At 40.0% G+C, this 22,473-nt stretch overlaps 1 protein-coding gene across 6 annotated transcripts in view; it reads left to right on the top strand.

Moving 5' to 3' along the window:
* Window positions 1-254: 254 nt before the first annotated feature.
* TMEM17 (transmembrane protein 17) overlaps window positions 255-22,473 on the top strand; it is a 38,698-nt gene continuing 16,479 nt past the window's right edge. For 4 of the 6 annotated variants that reach the window (XM_026447746.2, XM_026447748.2, XM_031934151.1 and 1 more), the window contains exons 1-3: window positions 255-742; window positions 3,981-4,084; window positions 4,225-4,338. In XM_026447746.2, the coding sequence (XP_026303531.1) occupies window positions 643-742; window positions 3,981-4,084; window positions 4,225-4,338 (318 nt within the window). In that variant the 5' untranslated portion in view covers window positions 255-642. Of the gene's footprint in view, window positions 743-3,980; window positions 4,085-4,224; window positions 4,339-5,280; window positions 6,133-11,531; window positions 11,783-22,473 lie in introns of those variants that run through there. The other 2 variants (XM_026447747.2, XM_023224058.2) reach the window with 2 other exon arrangements.

Genomic DNA, 22,473 nt, shown 5'->3' with positions numbered 1-22,473 from the left:
AATTTTGCTAAATTAGGTTCATTCTCACTTAGTTTTATTTCTGCTTTATTTTTACATAAACTGTATCATTCAATATTCTTTGCAAGCATTTTATAAGCAGCTGAAACATACTCCATTGAATGTATATGCTCCAGTACATTTAATCAGTTGCCCATTGCTGTATTCTTATTAAAAAATAATCAGTTATAGTATCTCTCTCTCACACACACCCCTACACCTCTAGACATTCTTTAAGCTCTGCATTCATTCTCTATTTCCCTCCAGAAAGGTTGTACCGATTTACAGTTTCACTGACAAGATGTGAGGGCTCCTTGTATCGCAGTCCAACCCCAGCTCATTTCTTAGTATAGGTTTGTTTTTAGGATGGTCGGGCTCAAAGCAGAACTAAGAGATCTGCCGTTTTGGACACGGCCGAGGCGCGCGGCTCCCGGGGCCTGGAAAGCGCTCTGAGCACGCCGGTCCCTTCAAGGTTGCGCGGGCTCCCGACGAGACCCGGCCCAGCTGGGCACCCCCGCGCGCTCCCGGGTCTCGCCGGCCTCGCGCCGGCCGGTTGGCTGTTGGCCGGTTGCCGTGAGAACCAGGAGCCTTGGAGAGCGCAGACTAGCCTGGATCTCATGGGGCGAGGGATACCGAGGCCCAGGCATGGAGCTGCCGGATCCGATACGCCAGCGGCTGGGAAACTTCAGCCGGGTTGTATTCACTGATTCCAATCGTACTGTGCCGGAGTACAGTGAGGGTCCCGGTGAGTGACCGAGGCCGGCGCAGGGGGTGTGGCCTGCCGAGGGCTTGGCGTGGGGTTTGGAGCGTCCAGAATTTGCCCGTACCTAAAATGGCGATGTCGCCATTTTAGTCAGTTCCCCGCAGTGCGGGCCAGCGCCTTGGAGGAGGGGCCGGCCCGGGCGGGGAGCTGAGGCGCTGGCGGCCTCCGGCCCCGGGCCGGGCCTGGTGTGCGCGCGGTAGCGCCTGGCCCGCTCCGTGCAAGCCCGGCAGCTGAGGTGGGGCCGACCTCTGTGCTGCGCAAGGCCCATCATTGCTCCTGGGAAACCCCAAAAATAAAAAGATAAAAGCCGCCCTTGCTGCACAGGCTAGTGCCCCGCGCACCGCGAGAGCGAAGGCCCAACTTGCTTTTCCTCTGCGGCGCCCGCCCTGGCTTTTCTGTCCAGGATGGCAGAGGAACAGCCCAGGCAATCCCACCTCCCCCGTCCCCACCCCCACCCCAGGGAGCAAATTTGCCTTTTCCCTTTTCCTAGCAGAACAAGTAGGTTTCTAAGCAAGGCCATTTTCTGGCAGAAAAGATGAGGGAAAAAAAAATTTTTTTTTAAAGAGTCCTTTCAAACCACCATCCACTCCCAACTGGCATGTGCCATACTAGCTGGACGTTCAACAAAACTCACCCCTTCCCTGCCTTCTCCTCCTCTTCCCCTATATGTAACTCTTACCATAAGGTAAGAAAATACCATGATGCCTCTGCATCCTTCAACTTGATGACAAGTGATAACGCAGTTTCCTCCAGAACAGTTTCCTCCTCCTACATCATGATGGTAGACAACACACTGTCAACTAAACCCATGTGGTTTCCATCATTCAAGTCTGCTGGGAAATACAAATCTTTTCCACTGCTTGGTTTTAGAGAAATTTTAAAAGGGACAGAGAAAAGTAAAGGCAGTTCCCAAAGCTGCATTTTGTCACCTTGATCACTTGCCTATTCCCCAAATGTAGGCCTTTATGATTTAGGATGTACAGAGAAAAATGTGAAAAAATTAGGTTTCACGTTTCTGGTTCCAAGGATGAGGCTTAATGAGCACTAACGTCTGATAATACAAGGTAAAAAGACGTTTTCTGAAAAGGGCCAGATAGTAAATACTTAAGGCTTTGTAGGCCATATGGTCTCCACGGCAGCCACTGACAATAGTTACTGAATAGGCATGGCTGTGTTCCAATAAAACTTTAAGGACGCTGAAATTTGTATTTCATATGGATTTCACGTATGAAAAAATATTACTTTTTTAACCATTTAAAGGTGAAAAAGCATTTTTAGCTCATTGACTGTACAAAAACGTTTAGGCAGCTGACCAGTTGTTTACCTATCCCTGATTTATATTGTATGTTTTAATTTAAATTCCATTTACAGAACTCAACTTGAACTTTTGCAAAATTCAGTAAATTTATATCTTATGCTTTTAAGGTTCATTGACATACTAATTTGATTTTCATTTCCATGATTATAAGTTTGATCTGCTGAAATATGGACATAGCATAACCTTTAAGATGTTAACACACAATACTTCTAACATCAAAACCATTCTTTGCAAAATTTGACTACAGTTCTCAAAGGTACTGAAATGTTTTGCTTGCCCAATTTATTATTCTTTCCCATATTTTCTTCTTTGTGGATCAGAATTAGGTTTGATTATTTGTACTGTAATAACAAATTTATGTAATTACCGTGTTCACAGCATTGTGCTGTTGCTATCAGAAAGATCCTAGGCTGGTGAGTTGTCTTCAGGTTTAACAGATTTTAAGAATTCATTCATTTATCAGTGGTAATTTAATAAGCAGTTGCAAGCAAAAGTAGATCATAATAATCAGGCATATTCTTGGAGCTAAAAGAAACTATTTTGCTGTGAGAGACCATGACTGTTTCTTATATTTTAAAATTATTAAATGACAGATAAAAACACTCAACTATGGAGAAAAGGAGAAAATGATGTTTTTAAGACATTTATTTTAGGGCCTTTAAAATCTTACGTGTAGAGCAACTGATTTCAATATATGTGTCCGCTCTTAAGAATTTAGTCAAATTTAGGATATATTTTGTAGGGTTCAATTTTAAAAATCAAATTCTTAATTTAGGACCCTTCTGTCTTACATAAAAGCAAAAAGTGTTATGGAATCAACCTTAGGTAAATGGAACTCATGTATCACAAATGGCTATACTAGTAATGTCCTTATGACAGTATGCTTTCATTAATTCATTCTTATGTGTATTTGATATTCACTGCGTATAAAGCAAGATGCTAGATTCTATGAGGGTCTCAAATTAGGATAGGACATGGTATGTGCTTGCAGATAAGTAGATAAGTAGAAGAGAAGAAGGAAAGGGGACTAATATTTGTTGAGTGCCTACTAAGTGTGCCCAGCACAGTGCTAGGATGAAATAATTCATATTGGCTCTAATTCTCACAAGCAGCCTGTAAGGAAGTTTTAATTTCACTATTTTACAGATGAAGAAATAGAAGCTCAAAGAACTTAAATAATTTATATCAAGTCTGACATCCAGGGTCACAGAGGTTTGGGGAGCTCAGGTTTGCTTGAACTCTGAAGCCCGTGATCTGTTCAGTACACCAGACTGTTTTTCGGGGAGGGGAATGTGGTTCTTTGCTAGCACTTCTTATTGACAGTTTAGAGTGATAAGTACCTGAAGGGAAAAGGTATTTCTGCTGGGGTGGGGGAACTGATGAAGGAGGTATTGATGGAAAAGACGACGCTGAATTGGACTTTAAAGAATGGCTAAGATTAGGGTATGCTGAAAAGAGAGATGTGTCTAATTATATAATCTTGGTAATCTGTTTTTGTATGAGATTAGTTTATATGTGAGAGATTCATTTTTATTTATTTTATGCATTAATTTTATATGCTGTTTACATAGAATTCTACAAAGGAGGCAATGATAATTATCTGTTGAATAGGATTTATATTGATATTCTACATTAAATCTGTACCAGTAGTATATGCAAAAAAGTCAGAAGACTGTAATGGCAAAATGGTAAAATAATTGAAAAATATGAAACATACCCCCAAATAGCCAATATTTGACCTAACTGGTATTAGGATGAATATTCCTTTTACTGTCAATGATTATAAATAGGCTTAAAATTTGGTGTTTTACTGAATCAATATTATAGTTATTAATTCTAGGGGATAGGATATATATATATATACAAGTTTCATAATTTGTTCCTTTTCTGTTCCTTCTGTAGAAAATGAAATGCTCTCCAGTTTGCCATTGCAGATGTCACTTTATTTTAATACCTACTATTTCCCACTGTGGTGGGTGAGCAGCATTATGATGCTTCACGTGAAGGTAAATCTAAGCTTTAATACTTTTGCTGCGCTGACGTTGTTAGAGTGTCAATAAAATTAAAGTTCTTAATAATTTTTTTCTATCTCAAATCAGTGTTACTATACGTGCGATTTTACAACATGTTTTGGCCTTTCTTTTAGTATTCAATCTTGCCTGATTACTACAAATTCATTGCGATCACTGTTGTCATCCTAATAACCTTAATTGAAGCCATCCGGTTGTATCTGGGCTACATGGGTAACCTACAGGAGAAGGTAAGCTCTTTTTTCCTTTCTCTCAGTGATAGATATAAATGAAATCAGTTTTTATAACAAGTAAAAGGCAGTGAGGTGTGGCAGAAGGAGCACAGGCCTGAATTTAAAGCCTGACTCCAGCTTTACCACTTCTGTCACTGTGGTCTGTTTGCTTAATCTCTTGAGCCCTGGTTTCCTCATATATAAAATGAGGAAAATAATATTTACTTCACAGGTTTGTTGTGATTAAGTGAAATGATTTATGTAAAGTATATGAATGTGGTAAACACTTAAAATTGATATTTTCCCTCTTCTCATCAGTCTTGAAAATACGTGGTTACTGAAACATGTGTATTTGGATCCTGAATAAGAAAATGGGGGAAAATTATGAATTCGTTTCCTATGGCAGGCCCATGTTTTCTGCATCATCATGCTACCTAAGCATTTATGGTTACCAGAGTGTAGGGATAATGCCTAAAGATTCCTGTGGTTTTCTAGGCCCTTCATAATAAGGCCCCACTCAGCCTGTCTTACTGTAGGTTTTGCTGTTTTCTCACTCAGCCATCCATTCCAGGCTGATGTGCTGATTCCCAATCATGCTAGTATCACGTGTTTGCTTACTTACCTTTTTGCCTCTTCCTCCTCCACAACTTTAAAAGCCTACATCCCTGAGGTCTTTCTTTCACCTACCCTAATCACTCTCTTATTTCTTGTAGCATTTAGTCTGTACTTCTAAATATTGCCCTTAATTGTTCACTAAAATGTAGTATTCTAGGATTGTTTTACATAAATTAGTTTTCTCATCTAGACTGTAAGTTCTCTGAGGACAAGGACCATGTCATCCTCCTTCAGAATCACTCACAGGGCCCATAATGTAGGTTCACAGTAGTGATAAGTACTTATCTGTATAAACAAAAACTATATTTTACTGATTTTTATTACTCTTGATATGTGTCATTGCAGGTTCCTGAGTTGGCTGGCTTTTGGCTTTTGAGCCTTCTATTGCAGTTACCTTTAATTCTTTTCTTGCTCTTTAATGAAGGCCTAATAAATCTGCCCTTGGAAAAAGCGGTACATATCATCTTCACTCTCTTCCTTGCTTTCCAAGTTGTTGCAGCATTTCTTACCTTAAGGAAAATGGTTAATCAGTTGGCAGTTCATTTCCACCTCCAAGACTTTGACCGGCTCTCTGCAAACAGAGGAGACAGGAGAAGGATGAGGTCATGTATAGTAGGGGTCTGACCCAGTGTTGAGTGAAAATCTGACAGATCATTCCAGAAGACTGTAAGAGTTAGGAAAATATCAGAGCTCTAATATGAGAAAAGGGACAAAGCAATTGTTTTGTATACGCTCTCACTCTGAAATTCCAAGGTTGGGGGCAATGATGAAACTTTGTACAATGTATGAATCAGTATATTAGCCCCAAAACCTAGATGTTGTCCACCTGATGCCAAATTTCTTAATGTTTTTTGATGTTGTCTTTTTCAGGAGTGTACAAATTTACGTATTGGTGGTTGTCATTTGCCAGCTCTCCTGCAGTAATTCTGTTTAAAATCTGTAACTAGAGATGTGTACACTTCTTTAAAATTTGTTGGTTATCCATGTCTTGGCTATACATATAACCATGTTTCTTGACATGAAAATGCCAGTCAATGTTCCTATGTATCTGACTATATTTATAAACCAAGAGACCCACCAGGCGCGGTGACGCACACCTGTAATCCCAGCACTTTGGGAGGCCAAGGCGGGTGGATCACGAGGTCAGGAGATCGAGACCATCCTGGCTAACACAGTGAAACCCCGTCTCTACTAAAAGTACAAAAAAAAAATTAGCCGGCCGTGGTGGTGGGCGCCTGTAGTCCCAGCTACTTGGGAGGCTAAGGCAGGAGAATGGCGTGAACCCGGGAGGCGGAGTTTGCAGTTAGCCGAGATCAAACCACTGCACTCTAGCCTGGGCAGCAGAGCGAGACTCTGTCTCAAAAAAATAAATAAAAAATAAACCAAGAGACCAAATTTTCATGTCTGCTAGGGTTAAATTCTAACCCTAATATTAGCTGTTATACTGAGATTAAGAAGAAAACAGGTGGATTGCTTTGGTATTTAGGAAATATTTTTGTTATAAAATTATAACTCATAAAACCATATTCAGTATTTGTAATGGTGGTATACAAAATGCTTTTACAATAAATTATTAAATATTTAAGGTATCAGCAACAGATCATCCTTGTCTTGTGCAATTCTTTTGGGCTATAGATTTGTGTTTTATGACAGAGTTGCAAGGGAAGGAAGGAAAACAAATCCTAGAGCGCTTTCTATATAGTGGGCACTGTAGTAGGTGTTTTAAATTAGCACTTGTGATCTCATCTACTAGGTTATCAGTCACCAAAGAACCGCTTCATACCCATTAAATTCACATGAGGCTTGATTTGGAAACCAGAGCGCCTCTTAATACATATGAGAGCTAAGATGGCCAAAGGGACTATACTCATGATCCTAAATGAGCATGCTCCCTTGCTAATAGGAGAAATCTATTTTAGGACATTTGGTTAAGAACAAAGTTGTTTGGGTTATCCGAACATTATATTTAAGTGACTGTTGGATTGTCTTAAAGGATATGATACGTTCATTACAGGTTTTCTTTTTTTCTATAGGGAAATGGGCCTTCATAATGTATTTCACTGAGAGACAGTTGTAGCTGCATTAAATACTGCTCTTTTCAAGTTTCTTTTTCTACAATTCATACTTAGGATTCCCAGGTTTTTATTCATTCTTGTTTTGCTGAACTTCAGAAAATGTCTTTACTTCCCACTCATTCTTGATTCTTCCTGACCAAACTATGCTAATTTTATTATTTCTGCTCTTTATGATTATATGTAAAGTTCAGCCAAATATTTCTCCCTCCATGCAGTGGCTGGTTAATCTTTCTCATGCCAAAGTAGTCACCAGTTATACTCTTAATAATTTGGAATTTAAAATAGAATTCTGTTTGAATAGTTTTCTAAAACATATTCATTTGCATTTGTTTCCCAGATAGGACTAGGTAGGTGATTCTATAAGAAAATATAAAATAACTACAAAGCAGATAAATTAGGGGATGATGGAGACTTTTCTATTTCAAGATTGTTTCCAGAGTTTTATTTTAAATAGCAGAACTTCTGGTACATTTAAACTTTAAGGTTAAGAGATTAATAACAAAATGTCAGTCATAATCATAAAAAAATTTAACTGTAAAAAATTTTAGAAAATTGATTTATCAAAATTTTCAAGTAATTTTGCTGTAATAAACATATTACTTAAAATGCAGATATAGTAACAGTGGGGGAAAAAAAGATAGTAAATTGAAACCATGACAAAGTCATTTGTTTGTTTTCCATCTGAACAGTAAAACCATGACTTTTTGTGTTAGGCTGAACCTATTGGAGTATACCTGGTTCCCTATATAAGTATGTGAAAATCAAGGTAGAGAAGATATTTACATGTCAGCACATTTGGGGGTTAGGTAGTCTTTAATTTTATCTGAATATGTTTATCCATCCTTAATTTATCTTTTATCCTTCTCTCTTTACAACACTGTTCTGAAAACTTTTGTTTAAAATGTTGAACTTCACAAATATTTTGTCCTTTACATATTTTTTCTATAAATCAAAATTATTTTATTTTTATTTATTTCTTCTTCTTCTTTTTTTTTTTTTTTTTTTGAGATGGAGTTTTGCTCTGTCACCCAGGCTGGAGTGCAGTGGCACGATCTTGGCTCACTGCAACCTCTGCCTCCTGGGTTCAAGTGATCCTCCTGCCTCAGCCTCCTGAGTAGCTGGGATTACAGGCACCTGCCACCATGCCCGGCTAATTTTTTTTATATTTTTAGTAGAGACAGGGTTTCACCATGTTGGCCAGGCTGGTTTTGAATTCCTGACCTCAAGTGATCCGCCCACCTCAGCCTCCCAAAGTGCTGGGATTACAGGCGTGAGCTCCCAAGCCTGACCTAAATCAAAATTATTTTAAAACATCAAAATGTATTACTTTAACATACACTTGAATGACTAGTATATATAAGGAGTGGTCAAAGGTTCATAGACAAGACAAGCTCCTAGTTCTCAGGGATATGATGTGGGAGTTAAAACATTTGTACAAGCTTAAGACAAAGTAAAAAAAAGCGTAACTTGATCAGGGAAATGCGTTGGATGAGTTCCTACCTGCTAAGTACCTGACCGGTAACAGGCCCTTGGCTTCCAGTGCATCTTCCCTCTGTGTTCCTAGCACTTAGTATCCCAGGATTAGCACATTAGCCCTACACCAACACCATTTTGTGTTCACCGTGCTCCACATTGTCTGAGGGGGGATAGGCGGTATTCAGGTTAAATGAATACACACTCAATCCCACTTGTCTATGCAAACAAGAAGTTCACTGTCTAGTAGTAAAGGCAGATAAGCAAATCAGTGATAGCACAGGGTGGTGGGGCCCTGTAGGATTACAGAGAAGAGACATCTAAATGAATGACAAATCTGGAAAGCCTTCCCAAAGAAACTGACACTTGAGATTTAAAGAATGAGAGCGTATTAAGTTCAGTGTTAAGGAACAAAAAATAGTGACTGTGAGTTTTGTTTCCACTACTACAACTAGTTTGTTGAGGCTAGTGGAAAGGGTGCATGAGAAGAAATGGTGCAGAATAAGGCAGAGAAGCTTGGAAGGTGCTAGGAAGCCTGGGTAAAGCTTTGAATATATTCTGTGTTTAATTTTTCAGAACTCTATTCTGAATCCCTGAATGGTTTAATCAGTGGAGTATCACAAACAGAATTAGGTTTCAGAAAGGTCTCTTTGAAGACAATGTGAAAAATGGATTGAAAGGGTTGGACCAGAGGCAGAGATACCAGGAAGAATGTGATTAAGTAAGTTAGACGAGAACAAGCTGGCCTGGATAAAGTCAGTGGCAATAAAATAAACTTGAATAGAACCTACTATAGTGTTTTAAAGATAATTTTGTATTTTAAAACAGATATTAGGAGGGTTTTTTTCTAATTCGTCTTTTCAGAGATGACCTATAAGGGTAAACAAAATGAAATATTGCCTTTCTTATCTCCCCCACACCCACAGTTTTATTAGATTATTATTTTGTTGTTGTCTTTTAGAGACAGGGTCTTGCTCTGTCACCCAGGCTGGAGTGCAGTGGCACAATCATAGCTCACTGCAGCCTCCAACTCCTGGGCACAAGTGATCTTACTTCAGCCATCCAAGTAGCTAGGACTACAGGCACAGGCCACCATGCTCGGCTAATTAAAAAAAAAAAAAAAATTGTAGAGCTGAGGTCTCGCTATGTTGCCTAGGCTGGTCGTGAATTCCTAGCCTCAAGCAATCATTCTGCCTCAGCCTCCCAAGGTGCTGGGATTACAGGCGTGAGCCACCACACCCAGCCATTAGATTATGATTAGACTTAAATAGAGCTCTATCTAATCTAAGTTTTATTTGACATAACCTACCTAATGATTATTTACTTGAATTAAGATTATAGTTTTAAAAACTCAGTCGGGCGCAGTGGCTCATGCCTGTAATCCCTGCACTTTGGGAGGCCAAGGCAGGGCAAATCACAAGGTCAGGAGATCGAGGCCATCCTGGCTAACACGGTGAAACCCCGTCTCTACTAAAAATACAAAAAATTAGCCAGGTGTGGCGGCAGGTGTCTGTAGTCCCAGCTACTCGGGAGGCTGAGGCAGGAGAATGGCGTGAACCCAGGAGGCGGAGCTTGCAGTGAGCTGAGATTGTGCCACTGTACTCCAGCCTGGGCGACAGAGTGAGACTCCATCTCAAAAAAAAAAAAAAAAAAAAACAAACAAACTCGAAAGAACTAGGATCACAAGATTTTGAGAGTAAAGAAAAATCATCTATAATTCCACCACCTTAAAATAACAACTATTCACAAATGTCATGTTTCTTTGATGTTTTTACTTTGCAAATAGTTTTTTAAAAACACAATTGTGATCATAAGCACTTACAGTTGTGCACCCTGCTTTTCTGAAAACACTAAAAAAGTATTTACCTATGTTTCTACATAGTGACACAATCATCATCTTAATTGATTGTGTGTTATTTCATCAAGTAGATGGGCCATAATTTATCTAACTTCTCTCCTATCATTAGATATTTGTGTTATTTCCTTTTTCTTTTATACATAACATTGTAATGAACATCTCATGCATATAGCTTTTTCCATATCTTAGATGATTCCTTTTAATTAATAAGCCAGATTCCTGGAAGTGAAATTGCTGGGTCCTAGAGTATGGACATTTTTAAGGGCATATTGCCAAATTATAACATCCACTTTCTACTCTTCACCACGCGCGATTCTAAAAATAGTACAATGAAAATTTTGACAAGGACAGATTTATGGACTTTAGTTACCCATATTTGTCTTTGTATTTCTGAGTAGTTACCACAGAAACACTGAGTCTCAAGAGAAAGAAAAAAAAATCTAAAAGCTGTGAAAGGAGAACTGGAAAGAAAAAAAAAAAAAGATTTTTGAATTAAGGGAAAACTGATAAGGGACGGGAAAAGGATTAGGCAAGCTGGTCGCAGTCAGCAACAGACAGTGAGATGTGACACAATAAAAACTGGGTCATTGAGTTGGGACAGCCCTAGGACATAAAAAGACTGAAATGAAGTAAAGCTCTGGATTACTTTGTTCTTGAATATTGAATTTTTCAGAAGCATGGAGCATGAAATATTATAGTGATAAGCCAAGATTGGAAACATAGCCAAGAAAAAGAGGTCTTTAAGGGATTGTTTAAAATGTGCTGAAGGAATAATTTGGTTTGGTCTTAAACGGCTCAAAAAGTAAATTGACATAAAGCTTTTGCATAGCAAAATAGGCATGGAGGCAGAAAACAAAGCGGCAAACAGAAGAGTTTACCCTGTAAATTGGTTAGCATGTAGTATGTTAGATTTTGGTCATAGAAAAGATTTATCAGAAGACTGAACTGCTGTATTTTGTAAGTGTAATTAACACTAACTTGTTATGGGTATACATCTTTATTCTAGTTTTAAGAGACTGTTAATTTGGGGGTTTTAAATCAAAAAGCAAAACTAAATAGTTATGAGTCCATTCTAAGAATCATTCTAAAAATATTTTTTCACCAGTGTTTAAGCACTTAAAAATATTCAAGCCCTAGAAAAATATGTTTAAATATAAGTTTAACCTCAACATTTAAATGTATTCTGACAGATTTACATCTTTCTGAAAATGAGGCTAGGCATCAATGTGTCATCATCTTAACCCAAGTCAAGACAGGCTGGAACTCCTGAAAACAAGATACAAATCGCAGGACAGCATGGAATATATATTCTATGAAAAGCCAAAGACATTTTGAAATTTATTTTATCAACATGCTTTATCTAAACATATTCCACAGCTGAACATTCTTGTCTGAAAAGAGCTTTTTAATCTAGTAAAGTGTACAATCACAATGTATTTATTGTTCCACAGACCTAAGTGTTTAGCACTCAGCTACATTAAAAATGTAGACTTTTAAAAACAATAATCAACCAAGAATGGCTTTGTCTTTAATTTTTCAGAACTCTAATAGCACTATATTTGGCTGGTAGGAAAGTGATATTATTGATTCATTTTTAAAGGTTTTTAGTTCCTAATCTTGAGTTATTTATATTCTAATTCAAAACACATTAGCTACATTGCTCAATATTATAGCCTAAAAGAAAAGAATATTTGATATTAAAATTATATGCACATTTAAAAATTATTTTTAAATGCTTGATTCATTAATACCCAGAAATACTAAAATGACCACTAGAGAAAGTAGAAGTTTTAGAACTTTGCTTCAATAGTTTTCCTAAAAAGAATGAGAGCTTATTAAGGGTCAAAGTTTTTGCTATCCTAAAAACTATTACTCCCAGTGGTCAATAAGCCCTTGCTAAAGAAGGCTGGAGATTTAACTGTTGATTGTTCAGTACTTTACAAAGCAGAGCAGCAGAAGATACGCTCTGTGTTTTTAGTACGCTATGATTTTGTTCTGCAAAGTAAACTATTTAGTTAGCTACAACAATATGTCATCCACTATGCTTTGACACTCCAGGACAAAAAAGATAAATAAGATTAAGTCCTTGCCCTTCCAGCCATCTAGCAGAGGAGACAAATTTAAGGTAACCACAGTCCCTTATAATTATTGTAATACAGCTATGTAAAAGACGAAAATAGGTGATGAATCCTGCCTAGGGGGTAGGATAGGCTTTCAACAGATGAACAGCATGGGTAAAGATATAGACATTTGAAAATATAAGTCCTGAACAGAACCAAAAGTAGTTTTGTGTCATTAAAATATAAGGTGTGTAGAAGAGAAGTGGTTGAGATGAGCTGAAAAGACTGGCATCGGAAGTTATCGGTCTTTTAAATAATAGATTGTTATAAAGAGTTTGAACTTCATGCTGTAGGCGATGAATGGTCTATCTATATTTAAGCAGCATTATAAGTCATTGTTGCCACATTTGAAAATGATAGAAAGCTGAGAGGGAGAACTAATTTGATAGATGATACAATCACATTTCAAAAGAATCTCCTAACAAGCTGAAATGCTAGATCCAAATACATTTTACACACACACACACACACACACACACCCTCCTCCAATATGTACTTTTCAAAAAGCTCACTAGTACATAATTCTGTGCTATTTTTCAAGGAGAAACATCTGGGTGGTCTCAGGAGACGAAAAGCATATATTAATAGAAATGTAATGACCGGATCATGGAGGGTAGCAATCTCACTATACTCTTTAACGTTGTAGTAGTAATGTCTCGTCAACTTTTCCGTACCAGCCCTTTGATTGCATTTATCAAGAAATCTAAAATCAAATCTAATCATGACACTACTCTCCTTAAAATTTGTTAAGACTCTCATTTCCAGGCTGGGCATCGTGGCTCATGCCCGTAATCTTAGCACTTTGCGAGGCCAAGGCAGGAGGATTGCTTGAGCCCAGGAATTTGAGACCAGCCTGGGCAACATAGTGACGCCCTGTCTCTACAAAAAATTTAAAAAATAGCTAGGCAGGCCGGGCGCGGTGGCTCAAGCCTGTAATCCCAGCACTTTGGGAGGCCGAGACGGGCGGATCACAAGGTCAGGAGATCAAGACCATCCTGGCTAACCCGGTGAAACCCCGTCTCTACAAAAAAAAAAAAAAAAAACTAGCCGGGCGAGGTGGCGAGCGCCTGTAGTCCCAGCTACTCGGGAGGCTGAGGCAGGAGAATGGCGTAAACCCGGGAGGCGGAGCTTGCAGTGAGCTGAGATCTGGCCACTGCACTCCAGGCTGGGTGACAGAGCGAGACTCCGCCTCAGAAAAAAAAAAAAAAAAAATAGCTAGGCATGGTGTGTACCCGTAGTCCCAGCCACTCAGGAGGCTGAGGTGGAAGGATTGCTTGAGCCCAGGAAGTTGAGACTACAGTGAGCTGTGATCACACCATTGCACTCCAGCCTGGGCAAGAGTAAGATCCTGTATCAAAAACAAAACAAACAAAGGACTCTCATTTCCTGCAGGATAACGCCCAAACTCCCTAGCCTGGCATACAAGGCCTTTTTTCACCTGCCTGACCTCACCTTGCTCTTCCTCACTCCTTCAAGCTGCAGTTCTTCCAGTGCACCATTCTGGGTTTTACCTGCAGACTTTCCCTCCAAACTGCTCTGTCTGCCTGAAGTAGTAATCTTATCTATGCAGTGAAACTCTACTTATTTTTTAATGCCTGACTGAACTATCATATCTTCTATGGAATTCTGAATGTTTGTTCCTCCTATAGTCCTTGGGGACAGGGACCACTCTTATTCATGATATCTCTAGTGCATATGACCGTGTTTATGCACTTAGTAATGTTGACTGAATGCACAGATGAAGGAATAAGCAAGCTGTTAGAACTCAAGAGCTCCTGCCTCCTGTTCTTAATACACAGTATCTTTTTTCATAAACTTTCTACAAAATAGAAATGCCACATTTACTCATACTTGAATCTTTGTGGCGTGAAAAAGAATCCTAATCTTAAAAACAATAACCACTTTTATATTAAGATAAACGTTCAAATTTTGCTGGATCCCCAAAATTCATGCAAATAACAGCCACCATTTAATTGAATGCCTGCAATGTGCCAGGTGGTGTGCTGGGACTTTATCACTATCTCATACAATTCTCATGACAACTCTGTAAGGCAGATCTTATTCCCATTTTACAAAAGCTAAAACTAGAACTCAGGAGAAGTTAAGGAACTTGCTCAGGGTTACACAGCAAGTAAACAGAAGACAGGATTTAGACCTAACCTTGTCTGGCTCCAAAGATCATGCTTTTTCACTCTGCAGTGCTCCCTCTCTCTAAACACATGCTCCAAAGATATATTTAGGTTGATTTAGACCTGTCCCATCTAGAAGCCAAAGCAGGAACATTGCTCAGCCTTGGACCCTCAGACTTCTCGGGCCCAAGGAAAGTGGCAAAAAAAGGGTCCAGAAACTACTCTCATTGTTTTTTAAAAATCTAAATCTAATAATATGTTTACCTATGGAAAGGCCCAGCAAGCAAACTAAAAAGTCTGTTTTGTGTGTGTGTGTGTGTGTGGTTTTTTTTTTTTTTTTTTTTTTTTTGGCCTTTGATTGGAATTTCACTAACTCTGAGCATTATCCTCAGTCATTTCAATTTGATCAAAGCTGACAGTTACAGAGATGTATATTTGATTAATTTTTTTTTTTTTTGAGACAGAATCTCGCTCTGTTGCCCAGGCTGGAGTGCAGTGGCGCGATCTCAGTTCACTGCAAGCTCCGCCTCCCGGGTTCACGCCATTCTCCTGCCTCAGCCTCTTGAGTAGCTGGGACTACAGGTACCCGCCACCACGCCCGGCTAATTTTTTTATATTTTTAGTAGAGACGGGGTTTCACCGTGTTAGCCGGGATGGTCTCGATCTCCTGACCTCGTGATCCGCCCATCTCGGCCTCCCAAAGTGCTGGGATTACAGGCATGAGCCACCGCGCCCGGCCTTGATTAATTTTTTTAAATGGGAAAACCCTTTGGTTGACTAATTTAAAAGACTGCCATTTGCTGAAGTAGGTCCTTGTGAAATGCTAAGTGCTTTATCTTATTTACTCCTCTAAGGTATTATAACACTTGTATATTATATTAACATTATAATTGTAATACCATTTCCCATTTTGAAAATGAGAAAAACAGAGTATTCTAAAAAGTTAACTAAGATCACCTAGCTGGTAATTGGCAGAACTGGGATTCAAATTGAGGCATGTCTAATTCCAAAGCTTTCCTACATAGCTCAGTTCTACAAATTAATTGAGGGTTGTTGTTGTTGTTGTTTAAATAGACAGGGTCTCACTGTGTTGCCTGGGCTGGAGTGCAGTGTGATCCCACTGCTGATCAGCATGCGAGTTTTTGACCTGCTTCATTTCCAACCTGGGCTGGTTCACCTCTCCTTATGGCAACCTGGTGGTCTCCCGCTCCCAGAAGGTCAACATGGGATGCTCAGCTAAGTGTGGACACCCGATTGGCATAGTGCACTACAGCCCCAGAACTCCTGGGCTCAAGTGATCCTCCCGCCTCAGCCTCCCAAGTGGCTGGGACTACAGGCACACTCCAGCACGCCCAGCTAATTGAGATTCTATTGCGTGGCAGGCACAGAGGATTCTATGATGAGAATACTGTCCCTGCATGGAAGAGGCTTTTTTTTTTTTTTTGAGACGGAGTCTCACTCTGTTGCCCAGGCTGGAGTGCAGTGGCACCATCTCAGCTCACTGCAACCTCTGCCTCTTGTGTACAAGCAATTCTCCTGCCTCAGCCTCCTGAGTAGCTGGGATTACAGGTGCATGCCACCACGCCCGGCTAATTTTTTTGCATTTTTAGTAGAGACCGGGTCTCACCATGTGGGTCAGGCTGGTCTCAAACTCCTGGCCTTAGGTTATCCGCCTGTCTTGGCCTCCCAAAGTGCCGGGATTACAGACATGAGCCACCACGCCATTTGAATCTCTGCTTGCTCTATATCAGTTAAGGTACCCACATACTTTTCTGTTTCTCTAGTAAGGGGCCTGTTTATTAAAATTAAAAAATAAGAAAACCATTGCCACAAACTCATAACTTCTTGACTCCTTCACAGCCCTCTGAATCTGTAATCCAAAGTGTTTCAAAATTTTAAACTTCGAAATATGAGAAGTTACCATATTTATACTTCAGTATTTATAATAAGGTTTTAAAAGATATCAGACTTGTTGCTCATGCCTGTAATCCCAGCACTTTGGGAGGCCAAAGTGAAAGGATCTCCCAACTTCAGGAGTTAAAGACCAGCCTGGCAACATAGTGAGACCCTGTATCTAAAAAAAATGAAAATATTAACCAGTCATGGTGGCTCATGCTGGTAGTTCCAGCTATTGGGGAAGTTTAGGTGGGAGGATCTCTTGAACCTCAGTGGTTGAGGCTGCAGTCAGCCAGGATTGTGCCACTGCACTCCAGCCTGGGTGACAAAACAAGACCCTGCAAAAATAATAATTATAATAATACACACATATATCAGACTTTGATTTTCTGAAATCAATTTTTGGTCTTACAGAAATAATAAGGAACTCACTGATTATTTTTCTTTCTTTTGAGACAGAATCTCGCTCTGTCACCCATGCTGGAGTGCAGTGGCGCAATTTCAGCTCACTGCAACCTCTGCCTCCCAGGTTCAAGTGATTCTTGTGCCTCAGCCTCCTGAGTAGCTGAGATTACAGGCAAGTACTACCACACCCAGCTAATTTTTTGTATTTTTACTAGAGACAGGGTTTCGCTGTGTTGGCGAGGCTGGTCTTGAACTTCTAACCTCAAGTGATCCACCCACCTCGGCTTCCCAAAGTGCTGGGATTACAGGCCTGAACCACCACACCAAGCTGGCTGATTCTTGATTTAATATGTGTAAAGACTGTGGAGCTCAAATGTACAGGCTTACCTAGTAATACTTCGATGCAAGGTTTTTGTTTTATTTTTGATTTTTTAAAATTTTTTAATAGAGTTTAAAGTGGGGCACAAGTGCACTCCTTATCTCACAACATTTTAGTAATACCTAAGGCTTGCCAAATTTCTTTTGAAAACTTCAGTCTGCTAGGTCGTGAAAACAGCTCCCAAGCCCCCAGTAAGCTCTTACCTTTATTGCATAAAATGGAATGAAACAAATATTTCTTCCTTTTGCAAGCAAACCCAAATAAGCATATGGTTTGAAGAGTGAAAAAGACACAACAAAAATACAAGAATAATTAAGCCCCTCACTAAAATGCCTACTCCAATCACAGGATACAGGCAGTCATGAGTCAACATGTGATCCTCACTAAAGACAAAAACAATTCACTCACAGAAAACCCAGCTGCAGCTAATAACATGAGCAATACCAAGAGCAGATCTGAATGCACACATGCCAATAAAGAGACTTTTATGATTTCAGTAGAAAGAACTCCACCTTCAACTCCATTCAGGGCCAAGAGCAGTCAGGCAAATGGAAAAATGTGCTGGAAACAGCGTTGGGACTCTCCAACAAAACATTCCTTCCCTTGTCATTTTGACTATTTGAGACAGCAATGCTTTGGAGTTAGAAGATGAAGAGTCAAAGTCATCACTCATGCTCGGGGAAAACCCACCCTAGGAATGTGTTATTATAATTGCTTTCTGAGATGCTGGGCCACTCCAGGATACATTTACCATTTTCAGACCTCAGGGGATATATGTGATGTGTGCTGCCATCCTTGAGTCACCTGGTGAGGGTGTCCGTGGAAGGCACCATTGTTTTCAAGTTTAATTCCTGGCTTAAAAGCCTACGTCCCCGTATTATTGACTAAAAGTCAATCAAGTACCCCAATGGTGTGTTGCCATATATGTCTTGTTTTATTTTGTTTTTTAATCTGACCCCTAAGCAGAGAAGTTGTGCTAAGGTTGGAGAAGTTTTTAATTCTACTCCAAAATGTAGAATAAATCAGAGAGGAAGTGCTAGCAAACAGCAGCTCAGTGTAAATCTTTTAAATCCAGCCTCTTTGTAGGTTAGAGATTTTTCTTTCTTTATTCTTTTATTTCCGTAGATTCAAGATCCAATTCCTAAGCTTCCTAGTCGAGTTGCAGAGGGAATTAAGCTTATTGGGAGAACCACATAGTTGGGTCCTGTATGTTTGGATGGCAGCCATAACGGCTGTCAGAATTCCTCTTTACTAGTTGCTTTTAGGATTGTCCTAAGTATCATAGGTTCTCTAAGTTGTTTTTTTTTTTTTTTTTCCAAAACTCATCCTTTATTTAAATAAACAAAGTTTGTCCATATATTGCTTGCTTGTTCCAAATGGTCTACTCCTCCTTCATGGAAAATTCAACAATGTCAATATCAGGGCCATGGTTTTTATGCTCCATTCAGCATCTTTCTATGACATTCATTTTAATAAATATAAGTAACTTTGCATTTGGGTCATACCTATTTACAGTAGCTATCTGTGTTAAAATTATCATATTGATCACTTTCAAAGCCACCCAGGAAGGCAAAAACAAGGACTCACAGACTCAACAAGAGGAAATGACAAAGCTTGAGGGAAATTCCAAAGGTGGATCAAGTTTTTGTGAACATAAAATCTGAATCCAGGTCTGACAGCTAGCCATGCAAGGTCATACTTTCCCCACACCCCTCCTCTTTGATAGGCATTGTCATCTAGAGCGATAGCCTCAAAATAAACTGAACATTGTGGCCTATAGCTTAACTCCGTTCCAACCTCTATTTCAAAGTAAACTTGGGCTAGGAATGGTGGCTCACGCCTGTAATCCCAGCACTTTGGGAAGCCAAGGCGGGCGGATCACCTTAGGTCAGGAGTTCAAGACCAGCCTGGCCAACATGGTAAAACCTCCATCTCTACTAAAAATACAAAAATTAGCCGGGCGTGGTGGCATGTGCCTGTAATCTCAGCTACTCAGAGGCTGAGGCAGGAGGATTGCTTGAACCCAGGAGTTGGAGGTTACAGTAAGCCGAGATCGCACCACTGCACTCCAGCTTGGGTGAGAGAGTGAGACTTCGTCTCGAACAAACAAAGAAAGTAAACTTGGAGTGGGGCCTGTGCAAGTTTTATTTTTTTATTTTAATTTTTTGACTCATACTTTAGCTTCTTTATGCATTAAAGGGGATAAAATCCCACCCATTCTCCTGTTTCACAGGCATTTTTTAGGGTCAAATGAGGTCTTTAAAAGGGCTTTTAAAAAAGTGAGGGCTTATTATCATGGTGGGCAGAATAATGATCCCCCAGAGATGTCTACATCCTAATCCCTAGAAACTATGAATATGTTAGGTTACATGCAAAAGGGAATCCAGTTTGCAGATGGAACTGAGCTTGCCACTCAGCTGACTTTAAAATAAGGAGAGTATCTTGGATTATCCAATGCAATCACAAGAGAACTGAAATGAGGAAGAGGGAGGCAGAAGAATGAGTGTCAGAGTGATGTGATGTGAGAAAGGCCTGACCAGCCATGACTGACTTTGAAGAAGGAACAGGCCATGAAGCAAGAATGTGGTGGCAAAAGGTAAGAAAATGGATTCTCCTTGAGCCTCCAGAAAGGTGCACAGCCCTGCTGACACCTTGATTTTAGATGAGTGAGATTCATTTTGTTCTTCTGACCTCCAGGACTATAAGATAATAAATTCGCATGGTTTTAAGCCACTAAGTTTGTGGTAATTTGTCACATAGCCATTGGAAACTAACACAATTATTAAGATGATTGAACTTCCAAGGACTGAAACAAGTTCTAGATGGATTCTGAGAGCTGAGTGAAATACAGTGAGCAGCTCCCCTACCCCACATCACCCCCTTCACCCCCCAGCGTCTGCCTTGTAGGTCAGCAAAGCGCATCCAACAAGAGAAAGACAGCAGGTCCAGCAGGAGCACAGCAGCCAACCCGAGAGTGATGTAGCTGGGACTGGAGCTGTCCCTGGGATACCTGAGTAAGGGCCCATGCTAAAAATGACAGGAAGCTCATCTCTGTCTCATATGTTCAATGGGAACACCACCACTGTTACCAAAGTAGGCAAATGATCCTTGCATCCTGTCCCTTCCACTAGAACAACAGCATCCACTTTGTCTCTTTTCGTTCCCTCTACTCTTTTCAGTCTCCTCCAGGCTTCCCCAAACTAATTTCCCTGTTAGCAGGAGTTGGAGCTAGCCAAGAATCTACCAAATCCCCGAGGGCCAAATGCCCAGGAACACCTCTGTGAGTCAGGTTCCAGATTCACAAAGGGGGAGGAGTAACTGAGCAACTTCATTCTTATTCTATTCTTGCTGTAAGATCATTCCTCCTTCACATACATCTCATCAGAGGGCCTCCAGGGACAGAGGCAGAGCAAATGCCAGATTTTAAAATTATTTTCCTCTGGCTGTGCATTAACATTCTATTTCAGTCTTGACCCAAAGCCTGCTCAAAATATAAAGCTTGAGGGGAATTCCAAAGGTGGATCAGAGCCAAACTGATTTTTTGTCCACATCTTCAGCCCCCAGTTCTCCCTCACCTCCAGCAGCCTCATCATTAGAGTGAAAATCCTGCCTTGGAGCATCCCCTATTCCTGCAGATTTACAGGCACCCAGCACCCCAGCCAGGCCTGAACCACTCTTTCCTGGTCAATTCAGCTTCCACAGGAGCGTCCACTCTGACCCACATTCCTGGAACGATTTCTTTTGCAAATCAGCAGGTTTTAAGCAAACAAGGGCACATTTCAGGACACTGAACTATGCAATTAGCTGAGGGTAAATTTGGCAAAGCATCTGGTCTGCTTACTAAAATGGAAATGGGAAAAAAAAGTACAGCTTTTAAATTAAACATTCACTTTGTAAGGTCAATTCCGTGCAAATCTTCTTGAAATGACACAGGCACTGGCTCTGTACAAGAGGGTGGAAGGACTAGGATTCTCGGGGCTGCTCAGGAGCACCGTTCACTGACTGGGGCAGACACTGAACATGAGACCAACATAATTCAGTGGTGCCAGAGAATGCCAACAAATAACCAATTGTCTTTTGTTGGTGTCTCCAAAATCAACTTTCAGTAGGTTTTCACATTTTATTAACTTTGAGCAGTAAAACTGCTAAAAGGATACACGGTGTTAATCAAATTAAATGGTATATTTCCTCATCTCTTGGGTCTTAGAACCCATATTTTATATTAAAAGCTGTGTCCCACTCTTCTGTTGTATAAAGCAAGGTCAAAAGCACAGGCCAATGAGACTATAAAAGGGCAAAGTCGTGGTGGCAAATATACTCATTATTAGACTTTTGAGTTACTTCCATTTCATGAATATTTTTGTTGAAGTTTTATCATCTCCTCTGAGAATCAGAAAGGCCAGTTTGAGATAGTATTTCCAAAGACTACAGTAAGATAATACATATAATAGCAGGACAATCAGGGAAGTGGGTTTTCAGAAGAAAGAAGTGGGGGAAGAAATAAGGGAATGTAGAAGTCTAATCAATGTTACCATTTCCCCACTTTTACAGCAGTGGCATCCCCTGATGCAATGGAAATTATTAATCAAGCTGGGCATGGTGGCTTACACCTATAATCCTAGCACTTTGGGAGGCCAAGGCAGGAGGATCACTTGAGCCAGGAGTTCAAGATCAGCCTAGGCAACATGGTGAAACCCCACTCTACATAAAATACCAAAAAAATTAGCTGGGCATGGTGGCACACACGTAGCTGTAGTAGCTGTAGTCCCAGCTACTCAGGAGGCTAGGGTGGGAGGATTGCTTGAGCCTGGGAGGCAGAAGTTGTAGTAAGCTGAGATCATGCCATTGCACTCCAGCCTGCGTGACAGGTGAAACCCTGTCTCAAAAAAAAAAAAAAAAAATATGAATTAGTTGGGAAAGCCATGACTGCTCTTCATTTATGTTTCATTCTGCTTGTCTGAGGATTTTTTATGTAATTCTCCACCAGCTCACTCTATAGTATGACAGTCCATTTTGGTCAAAGTCAAACTATTCCAAACAACATGGAAAACAGAAGTAAAAACAGGATTTCAGTAGTGACAAATACAGACTTGAAGCCATGAGAACATATCAAAACCCTCAAACAGAAGCTGGAAACCATGAAGAGGTTACATAACGTAAAGGGTATTAGTGGGCCACAAACTGAACAAAAGTAAGCAGGTCT

Source organism: Piliocolobus tephrosceles, chromosome 15, assembly GCF_002776525.5.
Source record: "Piliocolobus tephrosceles isolate RC106 chromosome 15, ASM277652v3, whole genome shotgun sequence".
Lineage (NCBI taxonomy): Eukaryota > Metazoa > Chordata > Mammalia > Primates > Cercopithecidae > Piliocolobus > Piliocolobus tephrosceles.
The sequence above is the reverse complement of the archived record's forward strand: the minus strand, read 5'-3'. Positions and strand labels throughout refer to the sequence as shown.